The sequence below is a fragment of the Chrysemys picta genome, chromosome 11, assembly GCF_011386835.1.
Source record: "Chrysemys picta bellii isolate R12L10 chromosome 11, ASM1138683v2, whole genome shotgun sequence".
In the NCBI taxonomy this organism is placed as follows: Eukaryota; Metazoa; Chordata; order Testudines; family Emydidae; genus Chrysemys; species Chrysemys picta.
In genome coordinates, this window is record NC_088801.1 from 63,692,196 (window position 1) to 63,712,163 (window position 19,968).

Here is a 19,968-nt window from a genome sequence, read left to right on the forward strand (position 1 = left end):
GTCACAGAGCTTGCTTATATATACCGGATATGTTCATCATAAGATTCTTTAATACTCTACCAGGTATGGCTCAGTAAGCTTTAAATAATGTATTTTGCACACAGCACTACGTGACTGAACAGTATAATACAGTTTAGCATCCATTACTGCCTGTTCCAGCCAAAAACCAGCCAGTAGCAAGTGAAGCCATGCCTTTGTGGTCAGGTCAAGCACAGTACACCAGAGTGGCAGTGCCAACACTACCATCCAACAGAGACATTGGGCCTACATCCTCTAAGGCAAGGAGTGTAGATTAGAGGGAGGCTGAATGACTCTTGCACTCAGGAAAAAATGTGACAGTACTCCCGGTTGGTATTTTAAAAGTCTCCGATCAGTGTGTAGTTAAAGCAGCTGTCTTGGGGAAAGCAATCTACATTCAGCTCCAGGAGGCAGCGCTGTCAGTTCAGGGGTATTGCTGTCAGTTCAGTGGGAACCTGTCTGTTTCTCAATCTTGTCATGTGTGAACTTTGCAAGCCACAAAGTAGGAGCTTAGTTTTTGCTTGGACTTTGCCGCAAGTGCAGAAGTCCTCTCAGGGTTGCTCTGAAATGGTGTGCAATCTGCGAGCTTGGTCTGAGGTTCCAGCTTCTTACGGAATTGACAGTCACAGGAATTTAGTCTGGGCTCCCCAGGAAACATTTGTTTGCCTCTAATGGTAATGCCAAAAGGAAGGAGAAAGACAAGAGTCACATCTCTCTTTGGCCTTTTAGTTGCGTGTTTGGAAATGCAGTGAGGGTGATCCAAAAGCAAGCAGCTTCACAATGCAAAAGGGAGGCAGTGTGGCCTAGTGGCTACAGTGTAAGATCAGCTCTCAGGATTCTTGGCTCTGCCACTGGCCTGCTGAGTGATCTTGGACAAGTCACTTTGCCTCTCTGTGCCTTAGTTCCCCATCTGTGAAATCAGGAATAATGAGAATGACTTCCTTTGTAAAGCACTTTGGGATCTACTACTGCACCGCACTATATAGGAGCTGGGTTTTATTACTCCAGTGCACCCAATATTCTTGTTTACAAATTAAAAGACAGGAATGCCAAGGCCTGGGAAAACAATTGTATTTGTTCACAATTATAGATAAAAAGGCACCATCTTAGTAATAGATAAATACATAAAAATAAATAGCTGATCCATAATAAATAACGCTTTGGTTCCAGTCGGGAAGCCATAGAGATCAATTACTCTTCTCAGTTTTGTAATAATACGTAAAGCAGCAGCAAGATAAAAATACACTCTGTATAAATACATCTGTCGAGGATCTGTACAGTAAGAACTTCCAAAGTTCAATATTAATGCATTTCCTGAGGTTGTTTCTAAGAGATCCGAAGCCATGACTAGTGTGTAAATCCTAGAACGGAGTGTGTTTTTTATTAAAATTAAAGCTTATTAAATGTTTCCAATATTTTTGGTTATGTTACCTTGACTTTGAAAATGCTTTCATATAGGGACAATACAATTACATCCAATAAATAATATCCCCAGAGGGCCAAATCCCTGTGAAGTCTAAGGAGTCTAGAGTGCTGCACCAGCTGGAAATTGGAGCAACCTGGAGGCCAACTGTTGTGTAATTCTTTGGTATAAAAGGATGGAATCCGTTTGCTCGGGGATCTATGATCAGCAGCCGGAGGGAGAAGATGAATGTTCCTGGTTCACACACGACTTCTCCCAATATGTATGCGGTGCTCTCAGGCTAGGGACTCTCCAGTCTCTAAGTAGATGTGGACACGGGCACTGCAGAGACCAGATGGCTACACACACAGCTCCATGTAGGCAGCGCATCTCAAGTCTTTGTTCAGCAGTCGGAAGAGATTAAGGATCACAGATGCTTCCAGGCAGCCAGTTGTTTCCTGGGAAATGAGAGAATATTTACAACAGGAAGTGTGAATGGGGCTAAATTAAAGCCACCACGGGTATGTTGCATAATTAGGAGGCAAGTGCATATCTTTAAGAAGCACAGAAGATGTGGAAAGAGGGTGAGTGCTGGAAACAGAGCAATGTGAATGCGGATTTCTGGAACCCAAGCAGATGCACACGCAAACTGCAGTTTAACTACTATCATGAAATGCAGCATAATTGAAACCATACATTAGCTGTTGCTGTAGTCTGTGACATCATTGCACAATGGATCCCGCCCTGGCCTCTGGGATGGAAACCTAGTAGGCGTGTTCCTTCTCTAATTTGTATGGAAGTTCACTTTCCTCATTGTCTCCAATGACTACTCACCGTCTCCTTGCTCTTATGGAAATTTTGGAGCCAATTGTTCAACCTCCTGGAGTGTCGATGAGAATGAGTTTGTCTGGTCTGAAAACAAAGTTGATACAGACTGGTTGGTGCCCAGAGATTTCAGCCGACAGTGGACCAAAGCCCTTTCTCTACAGGCGCAGAGCAGTTCTTGCCCGGACATAGTCTAGGCGGCTACCCTTGTGCATGTCATATCAACTACTCCCGCTTTCAATGTCCCATATACGGATGGGCCCAAAGCAAGAGCCACATGCAAGTATTTGCTGGCACTGAAAGAGAAATCTGGCACTGAATACTCACACAGTCCCTCAGGTCCCCTCTGATCTGTGTCAGGATTTCTAGCGGCCTTGAGAGCAGTTTGGACAGACTGGGGTCCTCAACATTCTCCAGCACGTTAATGGTAAAGTCCAGCTCGTTCTCTACCAGGATGACTCTATCGTGCACCTGGGGAGAGAAACTTGTAGGTAAGAGAGTGTCTGTGGGAGAAAGAGGCACAGCTGTGCAGATACAGGACTAGAAGTTCCCATGCGTAGGGGCAGGCAGACTAGGTTGAAACATTTCAGAATAGCAGCCGTGTTAGTCTGTATCCGCAAAAAGAAGAACAGGAGGACTTGTGGCACCTTAGAGACTAACAAATTTATTAGAGCATAAGCTTTCGTGGACTACAGCCCACTTCTTCGGATGCATAGGTTGAAACAGGAGATTTTCCAAAACCACTCAGGGCTTTCTTGATTTGTCAATAAATGAAATATTTAAATCACTCCTGACTGGAAACAGCTTCATCTGCACATGTCTTTCTTGACACCAGTTTATAGCCAGTGAGAAGGCACCTGAACTGAAGGTGAGGGGTGACCCTTATTTACACCGAGAAAGAGCCACTGTCAGATCTGACATGCTCCTGACTAAATCAGTGACTACAAAGACATAGACTCATAGACTCTAAGGTCAGAAGGGACCATTATGATCATCTAGTCTGACCTCCCGCATGATGCGGGCCACAAAAGCTGACCCACACACTCCCGGAAGAATTGTCTCCCTTGACTCAGCTATTGAAGTCCCCAAATCAAGATTTAAAGACTTCAAATCGCCGAGAATCCTCCAGCAAGCGACCTCTTCCCCATGCTGCGCAGGAAGGCGAAAAACCTCCAGGGCCTCTGCCAATCTACCCTGGAGGAAAATTCCTTCCCGACCCCAAGTATGGCGATCAGCTGAACCCCGAGCATGTGGGCAAGATTCTCCAGCCGGACCCTCCGGAAAAAGTTCTCTGTAGTAACTTTTAATATCCCATCATTGACCATTGTTGCTAATTACCATCACGTTATGGCACGTTATTGACCTATTGACTAAAATCACTTTATCCCATCAAACCATCCCCTCCATAAACTTATCAAGCTTCATCTTAAAGCCAGAGAGATCTTTCGCCCCCACTGTTTCCCTCGGAAGGCTGTTCCAAAACTTCACCCCTCTGATGGTTAGAAACCTTCGTCTAATTTCAAGCCTAAACTTCCCGACGGCCAGTTTATATCCATTCGTTCTCGTGTCCACATTAGTACTAAGCTGAAATAATTCCTCTCCTTCCCTGGTATTTATCCCTCTGATATATTTAAAGAGAGCAATCATATCCCCCCTCAGCCTTCTTTTGGTTAAGCTAAACAAACCGAGCTCCTCGAGTCTCCTTTTATACGACAGATTTTCCATTTCTCGGATCATCCTAGTGGCCCTTCTCTGTACCCGTTCCAGTTTGATTTCATCCTTTTTAAACATGGAAAACCAGAACTGCACACAGTACTCCAAATGAGGTCTCACCAATGCCTTGTATAACAGAACCAGCACCTCCTTATCCCTACTAGAAATACCTCGCCTAATGCATCCCAAGACTGCATTAGCTTTTTTCACGGCCACGTCACATTGCCGACTCATGGTCATCTTGCGATCAACCAGGACTCCGAGGTCCTTCTCCTCTTCCGTTACTTCCAACTGATGCGTCCCTAGTTTATAACTAAAATTCTTGTTATTAATCCCTAAATGCATAACCTTACACTTCTCACTATTAAATTTCATCCTATTACTATTACTCCAGTTTACAAGGTCATCCAAATCTCCCTGCAGGATATCCCGATCCTTCTCCGAATTGGCAATACCTCCCAACTTTGTGTCATCTGCAAACTTTATCAGCCCACTCCTACATTTGGTTCCGAGGTCAGTAATGAATAGATTAAATAAAATCGGACCCAAAACTGAACCTTGAGGAACTCCACTGGTAACCTCCCTCCAACCTGACAGTTCACCTTTTAGTACGACCCGCTGCAGTCTCCCCTTTAACCAGTTCCTTATCCACCTCTGGACTTTCATATCGATCCCCATCTTTTCCAATTTAACCAATAATTCCTCATGTGGTACCGTATCAGACGCTTTACTGAAATCGAGGTATATTAGATCCACCGCATTTCCCTTGTCTAAAAAGTCTGTTACTTTCTCAAAGGAGGAGATCAGGTTGGTTTGGCACGATCTACCTTTCGTAAAACCGTGTTGTAATTTGTCCCAATTGGCATTGTCCTCAAGGTCCTTAACTACTTTCTCCTTCAAAATTTTTTCCAAGACTTTGCATATTACAGATGTTAAATTAACAGGCCTGTAGTTACCTGGGTCACTTTTTTTCCCCTTCTTGAAAATAGAAACCACATTAGCTATTCTCCAGTCAAAAGGTATCACCCCCGAGTTTACAGAATCATTAAAAATGATCGCTAACGGGCTTGCAATTTCTTGCGCCAGTTCCTTTAATATTCTTGGATGAAGATCATCCGGTCCGCCCGATTTAGTCCCGTTAAGCTGTTTGAGTTTGGCTTCTACCTCGGATACGGTAATGTCAACCCCCACTCCTTTATTCCCATCCGTCTTGCTTCTACTATTCCTCAGCCTTTCATTAGCCTCATTAAATACTGATGCAAAATATTCGTTTAGATATTGTGCCATGCCTAGATTATCCGTAATCTCCACTCCATCTACAGTCTTAAGCGGTCCCACTTCTTCTTTCTTTGTTTTCTTCCTATTTATATGGCTATAAAAACTCTTACTATTGGTTTTAATTCCCCTCGCAAGATCCAACTCTACACAGCTTTTGGCTTTTCTCACTCCGTCTCTACATGCTCTGACCTCAATAAGGTAGGTTTCTTTGCTGATCCCTCCCATCTTCCACTCCCTGTACGCTTTCTGTTTTTTCTTAATGACCCCTCTGAGACGCTTGCTCATCCATCTCGGTCTAAATCTCCTGCCCGCGAACCGTTTTCCCTTTCTTGGGATACAGGCCTCCGACAGCTCCTGCAACTTCAACTTGAAATAATCCCAGGTGCCTTCTGCCTTTAGATCCCTAAATATGTTAGTTCAATCCACTTCCCTAACTAGTCCCCTTAATTTATTAAAGTTAGCCCTTTTGAAATCATAAACCTTAGTCTCCGATTTAATTCTGTTAATCTTTCCATGGTCAATGGTCAAAGTGCCTTGTGTCAGATTAGCACAAGGGTAAGTGACATCAGATTCAGCGAGAAAGGGACACATGTTAGGAAGGAACCATCTGCTAGAATAGTGGTTCTCAAACATTTCTACTGGTGACCCCTTTCACACAGCAAGCCTCTGAGTGCGACCCCCCCTTATAAATTAAAAACCCTTTAAAATATATTTAACACCATTATAAATGCTGGCGGCAAATCAGGATTTGGGATGGAGGCTGACAGCTCGCGACCCCCCCCCCCACATGTAATAACCTTGCAACCCCCTGAGGGGTCCCAAACCTCAGTTTGAGAACCCCTGTGCTAGCATGTGACCTTCTTGTGCCCCTTGGCTGAGATTTTTCGTACCGACAGCTCTTTGACTTCCCAGTTCCGGTGGAAAATCCTGGTGTTGCATTTTCGGTTTGACGACAGCATCATGTCCTCCTGGAAGCAGAAGGAAAGAACAGAGACCCATATTTATGTAGGAGCAGGAACAAACCTGTACTAGTTCTTCCCTCAGTTCTCTCCACACAATCCCAGTGGTGATGCAGGGAGATGAGATGCTGACATCAAATGTCTCCCTTGTACCTCTAGGGCTGGTATCCACAAGGGATATGACAGTGATATGCATGACCAAGTTTAAACTGTGCTTTGTCGTTCTCCTCCAGTGTGGAGAGGACCTGGGTTCAGCAGGCGCTGTGCTAGAGCCTGGTGCTGGCCAGCAGGGTGCTCGAGCTGGCAGAAAAATAAAATGAAATCCTTCTTGGTAGTTGGTTTTCAGCTTCTTCCCTGAGTGCAAAGGGACATGCAGAGTGGGCCGCTGTTCCGATGACAGCCTAGGGCTCACAGTGCTGTTATTGCCCAGTGTGTGTTCTTCACACTTACAAATTTGTCCTTGGCTTTCTTGAAGGCCTCCAGTTCCTGAGGTGGCAGGGACTTGTATTTTGCAAGGTGGCATTTTGTCCTCTCAGTGCCTTTGGGAAAGGCCTCTGTAGTCATCGTCCAGATGGCCAGAGCAAAGAGAAGTTTGTCGCCTACGTTCACCATTTTCCCTAAGGGAAACAGAACGGGAGAGATACATCACTGACATGCCAGCGAGTTGGACGCCGTCTCATAAGCTAGGTCTGCACTGGAGACAAACCTAGCTCTAAATTTTTTTTTTACTGTTTCTTCAAACATGGTTAAATCTACTGCAGGAGGCAGCTGGTGACACAGAATCAGTGAAATGCCCAGCTCTGAGCTGTGGCTTCCTATAGGGGACTGGGAAGTAAAACAATTGTTACCATTTCTCAAGCCTTCCTCAAGCCAACCAGCTAATTTGATCAGCTGTGAAATGAATGAAATGAAACAGCTGGCGAAAGTGATGTTTTCTTCTTTTTCTTAAAACTAACTTATTGACATTCAGCAGAATTATCTGTTCTTTTCAAACCACCCTTCAGACTTCAGCTGTTATAAATACTTGCTCACTATGTAGTCAAACAATAAAGTATCTAGTAGGTGCAGCAGGGTACATCATCCTACAGCATTTGTTACAAATTTATCCTGCTTCTTTTAGTATAGCAAAGTACGAGCGAATCCTAATTTTACGCAAATATATACCTGCCACTTGCAAAATAGTTCTGATAAATAATTTTCAGGCTACTGACTCTTTTTGTCTGATAGAAATTTGATAGTCGTATTTTCTTGCTGGTCCCCTATGTCACGACATTGTTTCTTCTCCATAATTTGATGACTGAACTATTTTTAATCCATGCACATTTTTGTATGAAATATCAGTTGTGAAAGTTTTGGGGAAGGCAAACCCTTTTTGCAAGTACCCAACAATTCTCCAGATACAAAACTAAAACACCCTACAAATCATACCAACTTGAACTCTGATTTTCTCCAGGAAAATATTCATGAATCAGAGGGTTTTTTTGTTTAAATAGTCAGCCATTAATAATACATTACAGGTGTAACGCACTTTGCTTGTACAACATATATTCCTTGCTGTTTACCATAGAGCACAATATAATCACTCGGTAAAGAACAATTGTGTGGTAAGGAGAGGCTCCAGGCTAGTCACTCTTACCTTGCCGTGTATTTGCTGGGATGTTGCTTTAGTTGCCTCTTGTGTCTCAGGGCTGCTTTGCCACTCTCTTGGCTCTGGATGTGGTTTTTCTTCTCCATGGCTCTTGCTTTTATACCAAAAGGCTCTTTCTGGTTAAGAAAAATAACATGAAACCACATTTTGCTTTAGTCTAGGGCAGAAAAACCCAGCTCTGCTGTCACCCAGCAAAGAGCAGCAAAGTGTTTGGAAAGGGAAAGCGAAAGTGAGGCAGGTATCACACCTGAGCTCAGAGCTCTGAGGGATTTCCAGGTGATGAAAACACTGTGATGTCACAAGTGAATTATGCAAGAGTTCCCTGCCTAGAGTAGGTATGTATGTAGACTTGGCCTTTGCTGAATTGCTAAGCCAGAAGAATTTCAGCCCCTTTTGTTTTTAAAGTCCTTTTCCTTGCAGATATAGCGTCAAAAATGTAAAATGATCAGGAACTTTCTTGCCAATCTCCTGCAGATCTCAGGTTACTTACAGCAAACCAGGGCTTGCCTTTAATGTCTAGATACACCATAAATGTGCACTGAGGACTACAGTTAAGCCCGACATGCAGGAATTTCGAGCTGGGTGGGTATTCGTTTGTCCATCCCATTTGTTTTACTTTTCACCACAAAGCCAAGGACATACGGTCCCTTTGGAGGTCTTCTGTACTCTTACATTACCAGTTAGCTGCAGTAGCATTTATTCCACTCGTTCACCGAGGCCCCAGTCAGGATCAGGGCCTCATTATATAAGCATCGTACACATAAAATACAGGCAGTCCCCTAGATACGTTTACAGTCTAAATGGAGCCTTGTCACAATGGGGTTGTAGAACACAAGTGAGGGGGAGAGACAAGGACGGCAGTAATAGGAGCAAAGCTTTGCCCGGATTAATGAAGAGTACATGTGCTATTGTCTCCTTTCCTAGGTACAGCTCTTTGCAGTCCTCCCCTCCCCCCACCTGCCACCCCTAGGCCTCACGCTGTACTCGTACGTGTGTTATGATCTGTTTCCTGTCTTTTGTTCTGATCTTTTTGCTGTATTCAATGGCTGTTGTCTCCTTGCCTCGGTCAAGGCGGAGCTCCATTATTCAGACAGACTCTGAGGAATACAGCCAGACAACTTTTAAAGTAACAGATCTCGTGCTCCCTTTCCTCATTTAAACGCTATCCAAACGGGTCTCTGAAATAACAAAGCTACACCACATAAAATAAATATTTTTTAAAAGTTGTTTCACCTTTGCTTTTCTGGCAGTACGTAGAATGATACAACTTTCAAGTGTCAACCAGTCCTGACTGTGATTTTTTTAATTGATACAATTATACCAATACAACAAAGTGTGGATGCAGTTATCTCAGCATAACGGTGCCTGATACCAGTATCGTTATGTCTCTTTCTGTACAGGCAGAGCTATTGCCGGTATAAAGCATCTGCATTCCTTTTGGGGGGCTGAGAGGAACAGTAAGGGAGGTTGTACTCTTTAACCATACCAATATACCGCTAGAGTCAAAGAAGTACACTAGTTGTGGAAAAACTTTCATAGAATCACAGAATATCAGGGTTGGAAGGGACCTCAAGAGGTCATCTAGTCCAACCCCCTGCTCAAAGCAGGACCAATTCCCAACTAAATCATCCCAGCCAGGGCTTTGTCAAGCCGGGCCTTAAAAACCTCCAAGGAAGGAGACTCCACCACCTCCCTAGGTAACGCATTCCAGTACTTCACCACCCTCCTAGTGAAATAGTGTTTCCTAATATCCAACCTGGACCTCCCCCACTGCAACTTGAGACCATTGCGCCTTGTTCTGTCATCTGCCACCACTGAGAACAGCCGAGCTCCATCCTCTTTGGAACCCCCCTTCAGGTAGTTGAAGGCTGCTATCAAATCCTCCCTCATTCTTCTCTTCTGGAGACTAAACAATCCCAGTTCCCTCAGCCTCTCCTCATAAATCATGTGCTCCAGACCCCTAATCATTTTTTTGACCTCCGCTGGACTCTTTCCAATTTTTCCACATCCTTCTTGTAGTGTGGGGCCCAAAACTGGACACAGTATTCCAGATGAGGCCTCACCAATGTCGAATAAAGGGGAACGATCATGTTCCTCGATCTGCTGGCAATGCCCCTACTTATATAGCCCAAAATGCCGTTAGCCTTCTTGGCAACAAGAGCACACTGTTGACTCATATCCAGCTTCTCGTCCACTGTGACCCCTAGGTCCTTTTCTGCAGAACTGCTACCTAGCCATTCGGTCCCTAGTCTGTAGCGGTGCATGGGATTCTTCCGTCCTAAGTGCAGGACTCTGCACTTATCCTTGTTGAACCTCATCAGGTTTTTTTTGGCCCAATCCTCTAATTTGTCTAGGTCCCTCTGTATCCGATCCCTACCCTCTAGTGTATCTACCATGCCTCCTAGTTTAGTGTCATCTGCAAACTTGCTGAGAGTGCAGTCCACACCATCATCCAGATCATTAATAAAGATATTAAACAAAACTGGCCCCAGGACCAACCCTTGGGGCACTCCGCTTGAAACCGGCTGCCAACTAGACATGGAGCCATTGATCACTACCCGTTGAGCCCGACGATCTAGCCAGCTTTCTATCCACCTTACAGTCCATTCATCCAGCCCATACTTCTTTAACTTGGTGGCAAGAATACTGTGGAAGACTGTACCAAAAGCTTTGCTAAAGTCAAGGAATAACACATCCACTGCTTTCCCCTCATCCACAGAGCCAGTTATCTCATCATAGAAGGCAATTAGATTAGTCAGGCATGACTTCCCCTTGGTGAATCCATGCTGACTGTTCCTGATCACTTTCCTCTCCTCTAAGTGTTTCATAAATGATTCCTTGAGGACCTGTTCCATGATTTTTCCAGGGACTGAGGTGAGGCTGGCTGGCCTGTAGTTCCCCGGATCCTCCTTCTTCCCTTTTTTAAAGATGGGCACTACATTAGCCTTTTTCCAGTCATCTGGGACCTCCCCCGATCGCCATGAGTTTTCAAAAATAATGGCTAATGGCTCTGCAATCTCATCCGCCAACTCCTTTAGCACCCTTGTATGCAGCGCATCCGGCCCCATGGACTTGTGCATGTCCAGTTTTTCTAAATAGTCCCGAACCACTTCTTTCTCCACAGAGGGCTGGTCACCTTCTCCCCATATTGTGCTGCCCAGTGCAGCAGTCTGGGAGCTGACCTTGTTCGTGAAGACAGAGGCAACAAAAGCATTGAGTACATTAGCTTTTTCCACATCCTCAGTCACTAGGTTGCCTCCCTCATTCAGTAAGGGGCCCACACTTTTCTTGAGTTTCTTCTTGTTGCTAACATACCTGAAGAAACCCTTCTTGTTACTCTTAACATCTCTTGCTAGCTGCAACTCCAAGTGTGATTTGGCCTTCCTGATTTCACTCCTGCATGCCTGAGCAATATTTTTATACTCCTCCCTGGTCATTTGTCCAATCTTCCACTTCTTTGATTTCAGGGGCTTGCATTTAACTAGAGCAAAGGGCTCTAGAAACACATGAAAAAGGCAGCTCACTCCTTTCTAGGAAACAGACCCTTGAATGACTACACTCAGGTTTTGGAAGGTAGAAAAACCCTTTGATTCACCTTTGAAGTCTGCCAGTACTTACTCAGACAAAACACCCACTAACTTCAGTAGTATTCAGCCTATGAAAGCACTGCAGACCCAAAGCTAACCAGCTTCCCATGCCTAACTCTTTCAATAGTGGGATTCGATGATTTTTTAAACTAACAATTTGTTAAGAAGATTTCACTCCCTTCCACTTGCTGGCCTGTACGTTCATTGCCTTTCCAGCAACTTCCTTTTATTAGCCCTGATTTCTGTTCACCTTCTATGCATTATTCTATCTCTCTACTGACAGGTTCTGTTAAGCATAAGCAGGTAACTGGCAGGCATAGTTATCAGTTATGTCGACACAGGTGTTTAAATTCCTGGTGCTACCTGTGCCATTGAAGGATGTGCATGATCTGCACACAACATTTCTAATGAATAAAAGGAAACCTGTGTGTATTTGTGCGGCTTGCCACGTGCAAAGCGAACCAGAACATGCATTAGATCAGGGCTTCTTATTCAGAGTAACAGGAAAATCCACTACTATATGGAAACAATTCTTAGCCCAAATAATTGAAAGATAACTGGGTTCAGTCAGTGGGACCCTTTCAGGTAGCTGACAAAAGAGAGATGTTTCCTGATGTATGAAAAGCGACTTTCTGACACCACTAAAGTAAACGGTATGGGACACTATTAGCAGACCACACACTACACTGAATCGAATTCTACTGCATGTATGAACTCAGGACTCTGTGACATGTGCCTTGCTGAGATAATGAAACAAAACTGAAACTGATTGAGTTACATCAACATATTGCTTCTGAACTCCAGCTACGCAGGCGACCTATTCAAGAAGGAGAAATGGATTAATGGGATTCAAGAGGTGAAATGTCCAAAAGAAATTTTTAACCCATTTAGATGTAGCTATTATTTCACAAGAGTTTTTAAAAGAACTTTTCAGGTGTGTTGTTTAATTATTCAGGATTGTTAATTGCCTATTGTGGCTATGATAGAGTTAGAAGTAACTAGCAATAATAGTACCTAGCTCTTATCTACCAGTTTCATCTTTGGATCTCAAAGCGCTATACGAAGGAGGCCAGTATCATCACCGTGTTACCGATGGGGAAACTGAGGTTCAGTGAGGGAATTGATGTGGCCAGGGTTGCCCAGCAACTCACTGGCAGAGCTGGGAATTAACCCACACCTCCTGCGTTCTACGTCAGTTCCCTTGCCACTAGGTGACACATGGTAGATGCATGCAGCTGTGTAGGAATGGGGCGGGGGCAGAGAAGAATACTTCCATTTTAAGATCACTATAGAACCCTAATACTTTCCATTGAGGGAAAAATTCTGCTGATCTTATGCGAGTCACATTGAAGTCTAGTTGTATGCGTCAGGCAAACAGGATCTGACCCCATGTCTGGAAAGCATGTTTGGAGAGAGCCGTTACGGGACTTTAAGGGCTTTGCAGCAGAAAGACAGAAAGCTGATAGGGATAATGCAGGCACCCCTAACCCTCCAATCATAATGCCTCTATATAAATCCATGGTCCACCCACATCTTGAATACTGCATGCAGATCTGGTCACCACATCTCTAAAACATATATTGGAACTGGAAAAAGTACAAAAAAGGGCAACAAAAATGATTAGGGGTGTGGAACAATTTCCATCTGAGGAGAAATTAAAAAGACTGGGACCTTTCAGCTTGGAAAAGAGATGACTTGGGGGGGGATATGATAGAAGTCTATAAAATCATGACTGGTGTGGAGAAAGTAGAAAGTTTTATTTACTTCTTCTCATAACACAAGAACTAGGGGTCACCAAATGAAATAAATAGGCAACAGGTTTAAAACAATCAAAAGGAAGTATTTTTTCACACAATGCACAGTCAACCTTTGGAACTCTTTGCCAGAGGATGTTGTGAAGACCAAGACTATAACAGAGTTTAAAAAAAGAACTAGACAAGTTCATAAAGGATAGATCCGGCAATGCGTTTAGCCAGGATAGGCCGGCATGGTGTTCCTATCCTCTGTTTGCCAGAAGCTGGGAATGGCTGACCTGGGACAAATCACTTGATGATTACCTGTTCTGTTCATTCCCTCTGAAGCACCGGCAGTGGCCACAGTCGGAAGATGGGATACTGGGCTAGATGGACCTTTGGTCTGACCCAGTCTGGCTGTTCTTATGTTCTTAACACGGGAAATAAATGACCTGAGCATTGTTCTGTGTCTGTACCGCTCTAGCGCAAAGGGGTCCTGGTCCACTGTCAGGGCCAGGTCATGGGCAGCCAGACCTAGTGGTCAGAGCCAAGCAGTAATTATTGTACCTCTGACTTCAGTGGCAGCTGGATCAGCCCCTAAACCAGGAGACTGTCTGCTCAAGAACTAGAAGGGCAAGTTGACGGAAAATTATAGGCAGGGTGGGTAATAAGCAAAGTGTTGTGCAGATAACGAGGAGGAAGAGTGCATAAATAATTAGCTATGCATGGTGCTAGGCAGAGTTATTGTAAATGGATGAGATTTCTCGGTGTGCATTTCACTGACCTATATCTCATTTGCATGCATTGCACTGCATCTTCTCACATGTGTAGGCAAAACCAAGATTAGCTGGGGAACATTCGGTGAGTTGGAGTTCACCTTGTCAGAAAGATAAGATGGAAACAATCAAAGTCATCTTTCATTTCTGAGTACAAACACCCTGGAAGTAAAGCCGAGACAAAGTAATAGCAGAAGTCCAAATTTCTCCTCTAGGGTATGCATTTCTTAATAGTTGGCTGTGTTGCTAAGAAACAGCTGAAATGAGCTGACTTTCATCTCCTGGCTGATTTCCACGATTAGGACTCAGTGTCTCATCAGCGAGGTTCTGAATTCACAGACCCTATTGCATTATGGTTGATTGGGCTGTAATAACTCTGAGGACAGTTTTGAGTTCTAATTCTCATCTAATCTTCTCATTAACTAGAAGCTGCAGTTAATTCATTGTATTGAAATCAAAATATAGCACGGTTACCCGAGTTTCAAAGCAACGTCCTTTTCACAGCACCATTATGTCTGTTACCTCCTGAAGTCACACATTTTCCTTATCTTGGGTCAAACGCTGGCTATTTTACACATGGTGCAGGGGCAGCCAGAATAGCCCCTCTGAGATCCATGGAGAGGCCCATGGAGAGCCTGTGTTAGGGTGACCAGATCAGCAGTCCAAAATATCGGGACGGCGGGGGGAAGGGGGAGGCGGAGCAAAAAAAAATGGGGGCGGAGCAAAAAAAAAAACCAGGCGTTTAAAAGGGGCCGGGGGCATTAGCATGCCCCGGCCCCGCGTGCTGCCCTCCCCGCAGAGCCTCCTGTCCCCCGGCCCACCACGGGCATATGCGGCACGCGCTGGATCCGGGTGGGGGCAGCGCAGAGCGGGCAGGAGCCGGGTTGGCAGCAGGGGCCGAATCCCCGCTGCTGTCAGCCCCACGCCTCTCCCGCCTGCTCGCGGCTGCGGCTCCTTCCCGGCGGGACGCGCCTCCTGCTGCTCTGGCCACATGCGGCGCACGTCCCCCGCGCCTACTCTCCCTCCCGCCGGGAAGGAGCAGCTGGACGCATACCGCATGTGGCCAGGGCAGGCCGGGGGGTGCGTCCCGCTGGGAAGGAGCCGCAGCCGCGAGCGGGAGGGAGAGGCGCAGGGCTCCCTGGCAGCAGCAGGGATTCGGCCCACGCTGCCCAACCGGCCCCTGCCCGCTCCACGCTGCCCCCGCCTGGACCCACCGCGCTACCCCGCGGGCTGCAGGGCTGGAGCAGCCTCCAGGCTGCGCTCCCAGCCCCGGGTGCAGCGGCCCGGGCAGGAGCCCTCTGTCGTGGCGGGGGGCTCAAAGCTGAGCCCCCCGTCTCCCTCCCTTGCCAGCTCCCCTTTGCCCTCCGGGTGCCCGGGTGCCGGAGCTGACTCACCAGCTCCAGGATCCAGGCACCGCCGCCACTCCGTCCCTCCCAGGCTTGCGCCACCATGCTGCAAGCCTGGGAGGGAGGAGGCAGGGCCAGGGCGGGGATTTGGGGAGGGAGCCAATAGGGGAAGGGGGGGCGGAGCCGGGGCGGAGTGCAACATTTCTTTTTTGTCCAGTGTCCCGACCAAACATCGGTCGGGACACGGGACAAAGAAGCAAAAATCGGGACAGTCCCGATAAAATCGGGACGTCTGGTCACCCTAGCCTGTGTTGATTGTGTGGATTTTAGTTGGGCCACCGTAGCTTTGCCCCTGTGCTGACCACACTAAAATGCAAAGCAGTCAGTGCTCCATAAGCCTCCATTTGGATCTGAGAGAGGCCATCTCACACAGAATCACTATGGGGGCCTGCTCAACTGAGATCAAGCCCATCTTCCAGCAGCTACAAGACCTCCCCTGCTCCGGGGATCACTCTTCTTCCTGGATGATGTAATGTACACACTTGGCTGGGAGAATTTGGGGCAAAATACAGTTGTGAAAATTACTCTCAGGAACGACTTCTGCTCCTGGTGTCTGAGCCTCCTGCTTCTTGTGTTGACTGTGCTGGAGGGGAGCTGTTATTCCTTTTGAGACATCAGCAGGCAGAGAATGCCTTCCATCCTTTCCATTTACTAGGAGTGGGGGCCCCACCAGACACCCAAGGCCCAATCCTTGGCCCGCGTTCTCCACCGCATGGAAGCTGCTGGGTTCCCAATAGCCAAGGAAGCATCAATATCATCCCAGGGTCGGTTTCAGGCCCTTTCCTCAGGGCATAATGTATTGGCTAACCAGAAGTGTTGTCAAAAATGTCATCACAAAGTAGATCCTCAGCCCAACATGGGCTACAGTTCCCGGAGACGGTCCCCTCACCTCGTTCTCCCCACCCCCTTGTCCTGAGCCTTGGATTCCTACAAGAGCCAGACAGGCTTGCTTTCCCTTGCTCCTGCAGTCAACTAATCTGCTAATTAGTCACAGGTGGGGACCATCTCCCCTAAAGGGGCCAATCCCCATGTGATAGGTTAATAAGGAATGAAAGTTTCACAGACAAGTATTTAGGCACCTCTTCCTACAAAGTCACTGGCCCCTGCCATGCAGATTTGTGATTCTCACATGTATTTTCTTTGATGAAAGTGCATTTAGAAATGCCCCAAACATACTGAAGGAATAACATTTTACCATGTCCAGTAGTGAAGTCTTTGGAAGAACGTTGGGTACTTAGGGAATATGCCAGGGTAAAGGGTACATGATCTGCAAAACAACAGAGTACATTTGTAAGCAGGGCCGGCCCTAGCTTTTTTGCCACCCCAAGCAAAATTAAAAAACGGCAGCCGTGGTGCATGTTCAAGGCAGCTTGCAGGGGGGTGAAAGGCACCCGCCCGCTCCCTCCTCCCGTGGGCAGCCAGGCGCTACAACCCACTCTCAGCTGGGCGAGAGGGGCTGCCCCATCCACCCTTGGGGTGTCTCTCCCAGCCGGGCAGGCAGAGCCCCCGGGGGCTGCAGGAGGTGCTGGCTCAGCCGCTCCTTTAAAGGCGGCTCGGCCGGGCTGGGCTCAGAGCGGCACGGGAGGTGGAGGCTGGTGCAGATGGCGGGGAGTGGCGAGTCCTGGGGAGCCCGGCATCATGGTGAGCGGCCGGAATGCCACCCCTTACAATGTGCCGCCCCAGGCACGTGCTTTCTTGTCTGGTGCCTGGAGCCGGCCCTGTTTGTAAGCATCTTTTTGGGAGTCAGTACACTCCCTTTTCACTGTTCTCAAAACAACTGCAAGAAACTTCCTCACCTTAATTTCTGGAAATGAAGGTGGTATCTCTGAACATACAGCTCATGAAAGAGACCTCCAGAGAACAGGGAGACTTATTACTTATACAAATTTTACTCCAAGGAACATTAGATATTGTAGATATAATTCATTATTTGAATAACAGATTTTCCAGGCCCACATTAACGTGTTTTGTACATAAATAGGTCACTCTTACTTGATGGCTATTTTGTTTGTGGGTTTGTTTTCAGTGAGGGATTTTGGAAAAAAACATTCAAAAGGGCCTACGTGATTTTGGAGTCTATGCCCCGTTTTCAAAAATGACTTAAGGCTGAGATGGAAATCAATGGGGGTTCGGTGTCCACATACCTTTCAGGGTCTGGGCCTTTCGGGGTCTACGTGCCCCTGAAAGTCAATCGGACTTAGGCTCCTTAGTCAATTAGGTGTTTTTATCCCTGGTGTTTGTGCCACTTTCAAAGATTAGCCAGGCATCGCTGGCACTGAAATGGGGCATTAGAGAATAGGGATGAGATCTCGCTCCCAGAGGCTAGTTAGGTCAGGGGAAGGGGCTATGTGCATTTGCTAATAATTTGTATTCTATACATCAGAAAATGGAAGATAATGCAGACTGTGAAGCTCCATCTGGGTACCCAAAGGAGACATTTTACTGTAATATTGTCTCAGTCAACATAGAGTCACAGAAATGTAGGGCTGGAAGGGAACTCGAGACATCACCAAGTCCAGCGCCCCACGCTGACGTAGGATCAAGTAAACGTCAGCCTGTTGTTCTTGACAAATATAGCATTGGTAAGGCCAGCTGGCATGCCAGTTTCTCCCGTCCCCTTGATGTCCAGAGATGATGTTCGCAGGGTTAATTTCGCGTTCTGGGAGGACCACGGGAAGTCTGCTCCGCCTCCTCTTTGTGGACGTCATTTTTCAGACTCACCTTTGTTTGACAAAGCTAATCACTGTTCTGCTGTGGAGACACAAGGGGAAGGGATGGCTCCTGTGACTGGAAATGGGACAGTTAGCCTTTCATCAGTTACTTGTTTGAATCTAGTCCGGATTGATAGCCACACCTTCATGCCATCTGATTGCTGGTCAGTGCAGGGCCGGCTGCAGGTTTTCTGCCGCCCCAAGCAGCAAAAAATAAAAATAAAATAAAAATTAAAAAAAGCCGTTCCACTCTTCAGTGGCAATTCTGCGGCAGGTCCTTTGCTCCGAGAGGGACTGAGGGATCTGCCACCAAATTGCCGCCGAAGACCCGGACGTGCCGCCCCAATAGTGGCCAGAGTGCCACCCCTTTGTATTGGCCGCCCCAAGCACCTGCTTCTTTAGCTGGTGCCTGGAGCTGGCCCTGGGTCAGTGGTAGATTTAAATGAGCTAGTAAAGGTGGGTGAGGCAATATCTTGTATTGCAACAATACGTGTGGGTGGAAAGTATAAGCTTTCAAGCTATACGGAGCTCTTCTTCTGGTCTTCCATGTAGCTTGAAGGCCTGTGCCTTTCACCAACAGAAGTTGGTCCAATAAAAGAAATTACCAAATTACCCTGTCTCTTGCATATTCTGGCTACAACTCTCCAACAATGATGCTAAATGACCTAATCAGTTTAGCTCAGATCTCCTCAAAGGTATTTTGGTGCCTAACTCCCATTGGAATCAATTGATGCCTTCGGGGATCTGAGTCTCTCAGTCAAACTCTTACTGGACTATCATTTACATCATAATCCCCTCTTCTACACCTGCAAACTTCCTTTGCAATGTAATTGCTATTGAAACGCTCATGTGCATATATTTTCAGATAAAAGTCAACTTCACGCTCCACTCTACTGGCATTTCTCTCAAGGTGGGGTTGTTGTACTTAAAGTACTGCACAGGATCTTTTCAGGGGGCAAATGCCACATTCATTGGTAATACATGCATCAATCAACACTGTATCATATGCATATGATCTATGTTACACTCATGCAGTCACATACACACACACAAACACACTCCGTTTTGTTGTTGTTAACAACTAGTTGCTCCCCTTAACTTCACTGGCCAGGTGAGTGAGTTAGGGGAGGGGTAGAGCCGGGCTTCTGCAGATTTGGATCAATGCTCCAATGTTGACAAGACCGAGGGTCCTCTGCAAGACACCTCACATTTATAGCAGCTTCCCTCTCATGCAAATCTATACCAGATTCAAAATCTGTGTCCGTTGGTCCTTTGTGCTGCTTCCTTCTGGATGTTGTCCCAATACTGTTCAAAGTGGTTGTTTCCAAAAGAAGGTGCTTGATTCTAACACCCCCTCCCCCCACCTGAGGCCGTCAATATGTCTGCTGTACTTTAGTGAACCCACTTGACAAGTTTGATTGTCCTTGGGTCTGGCTTCCATCCCCTCTCCAACTAGCTGTCTGGAGGTGCTTGCCTTCCATGCCTTGCTCATTCACACCTCATTCATTCAACACGGCAATTGATTAAGGGAGTGTGTGTGGGGGGAATCTTATTCTACTAGCAAAAAGACATTTTTCTTCTACTTTAACTATCCTTAGGGGCTATAACATTATACCAAGGCTTAACACAAAGTTTTCTATAAGTTTTTCTACATAGGGATCTGATACAAAATTCCTATATCAAAGGACTTGATACAAAGTTGTATGAAAATAGCTTAATACAGGGTTATATGAAGAGACATAATACAAAGTCATATGAAAGTTATGTGAAGATGCTTAATACAGAGATTTATCTACAGGGTTTATTTGGATGGAGGTCCAGGTGCAGGTGGTTGGGGCTCAGTGGGGAGGGTGTCGGGGGGGGGGGGGCTCAGTGGGGTGGTACAGATGCAAGGGAGGTGGGGTTTGTCAGG

The 19,968-nt window shown here is 46.2% G+C and overlaps 1 protein-coding gene across 1 annotated transcript; it reads right to left on the bottom strand.

Annotated features, from left to right (window-relative positions):
- Positions 1-1,073: 1,073 nt before the first annotated feature.
- LOC135974271 (interferon lambda-3-like) lies at positions 1,074-16,612 on the bottom strand. The gene is made up of 7 exons (XM_065561286.1): positions 16,541-16,612; positions 7,832-7,959; positions 6,646-6,812; positions 6,127-6,204; positions 2,573-2,716; positions 2,255-2,332; positions 1,074-1,878 (listed from the first exon to the last, which is right to left on the bottom strand). The coding sequence occupies exons 3-7, from the start codon at positions 6,805-6,807 to the stop codon at positions 1,780-1,782; spliced, it is 561 nt and encodes a 186-aa protein (XP_065417358.1). The 5' UTR covers positions 6,808-6,812; positions 7,832-7,959; positions 16,541-16,612; the 3' UTR covers positions 1,074-1,779.
- Between the last annotated feature and the right edge of the window lie 3,356 nt (positions 16,613-19,968).

Bases quoted from the DNA above. Each gene is read 5' to 3' on its own strand.
- LOC135974271 (XM_065561286.1), bottom strand. From the start codon at position 6,807: ATGGTGAACGTAGGCGACAAACTTCTCTTTGCTCTGGCCATCTGGACG. The intron at 2,717-6,126 runs GTACGAAAAATC...TTCTCTCCCCAG, and splicing joins GGGAAGTCAAAGAGCTGTCG to GTGCACGATAGAGTCATCCT. The intron at 2,333-2,572 runs GTGAGTATTCAG...CTTTGTTTTCAG, and splicing joins GAGGGGACCTGAGGGACTGT to ACCAGACAAACTCATTCTCA.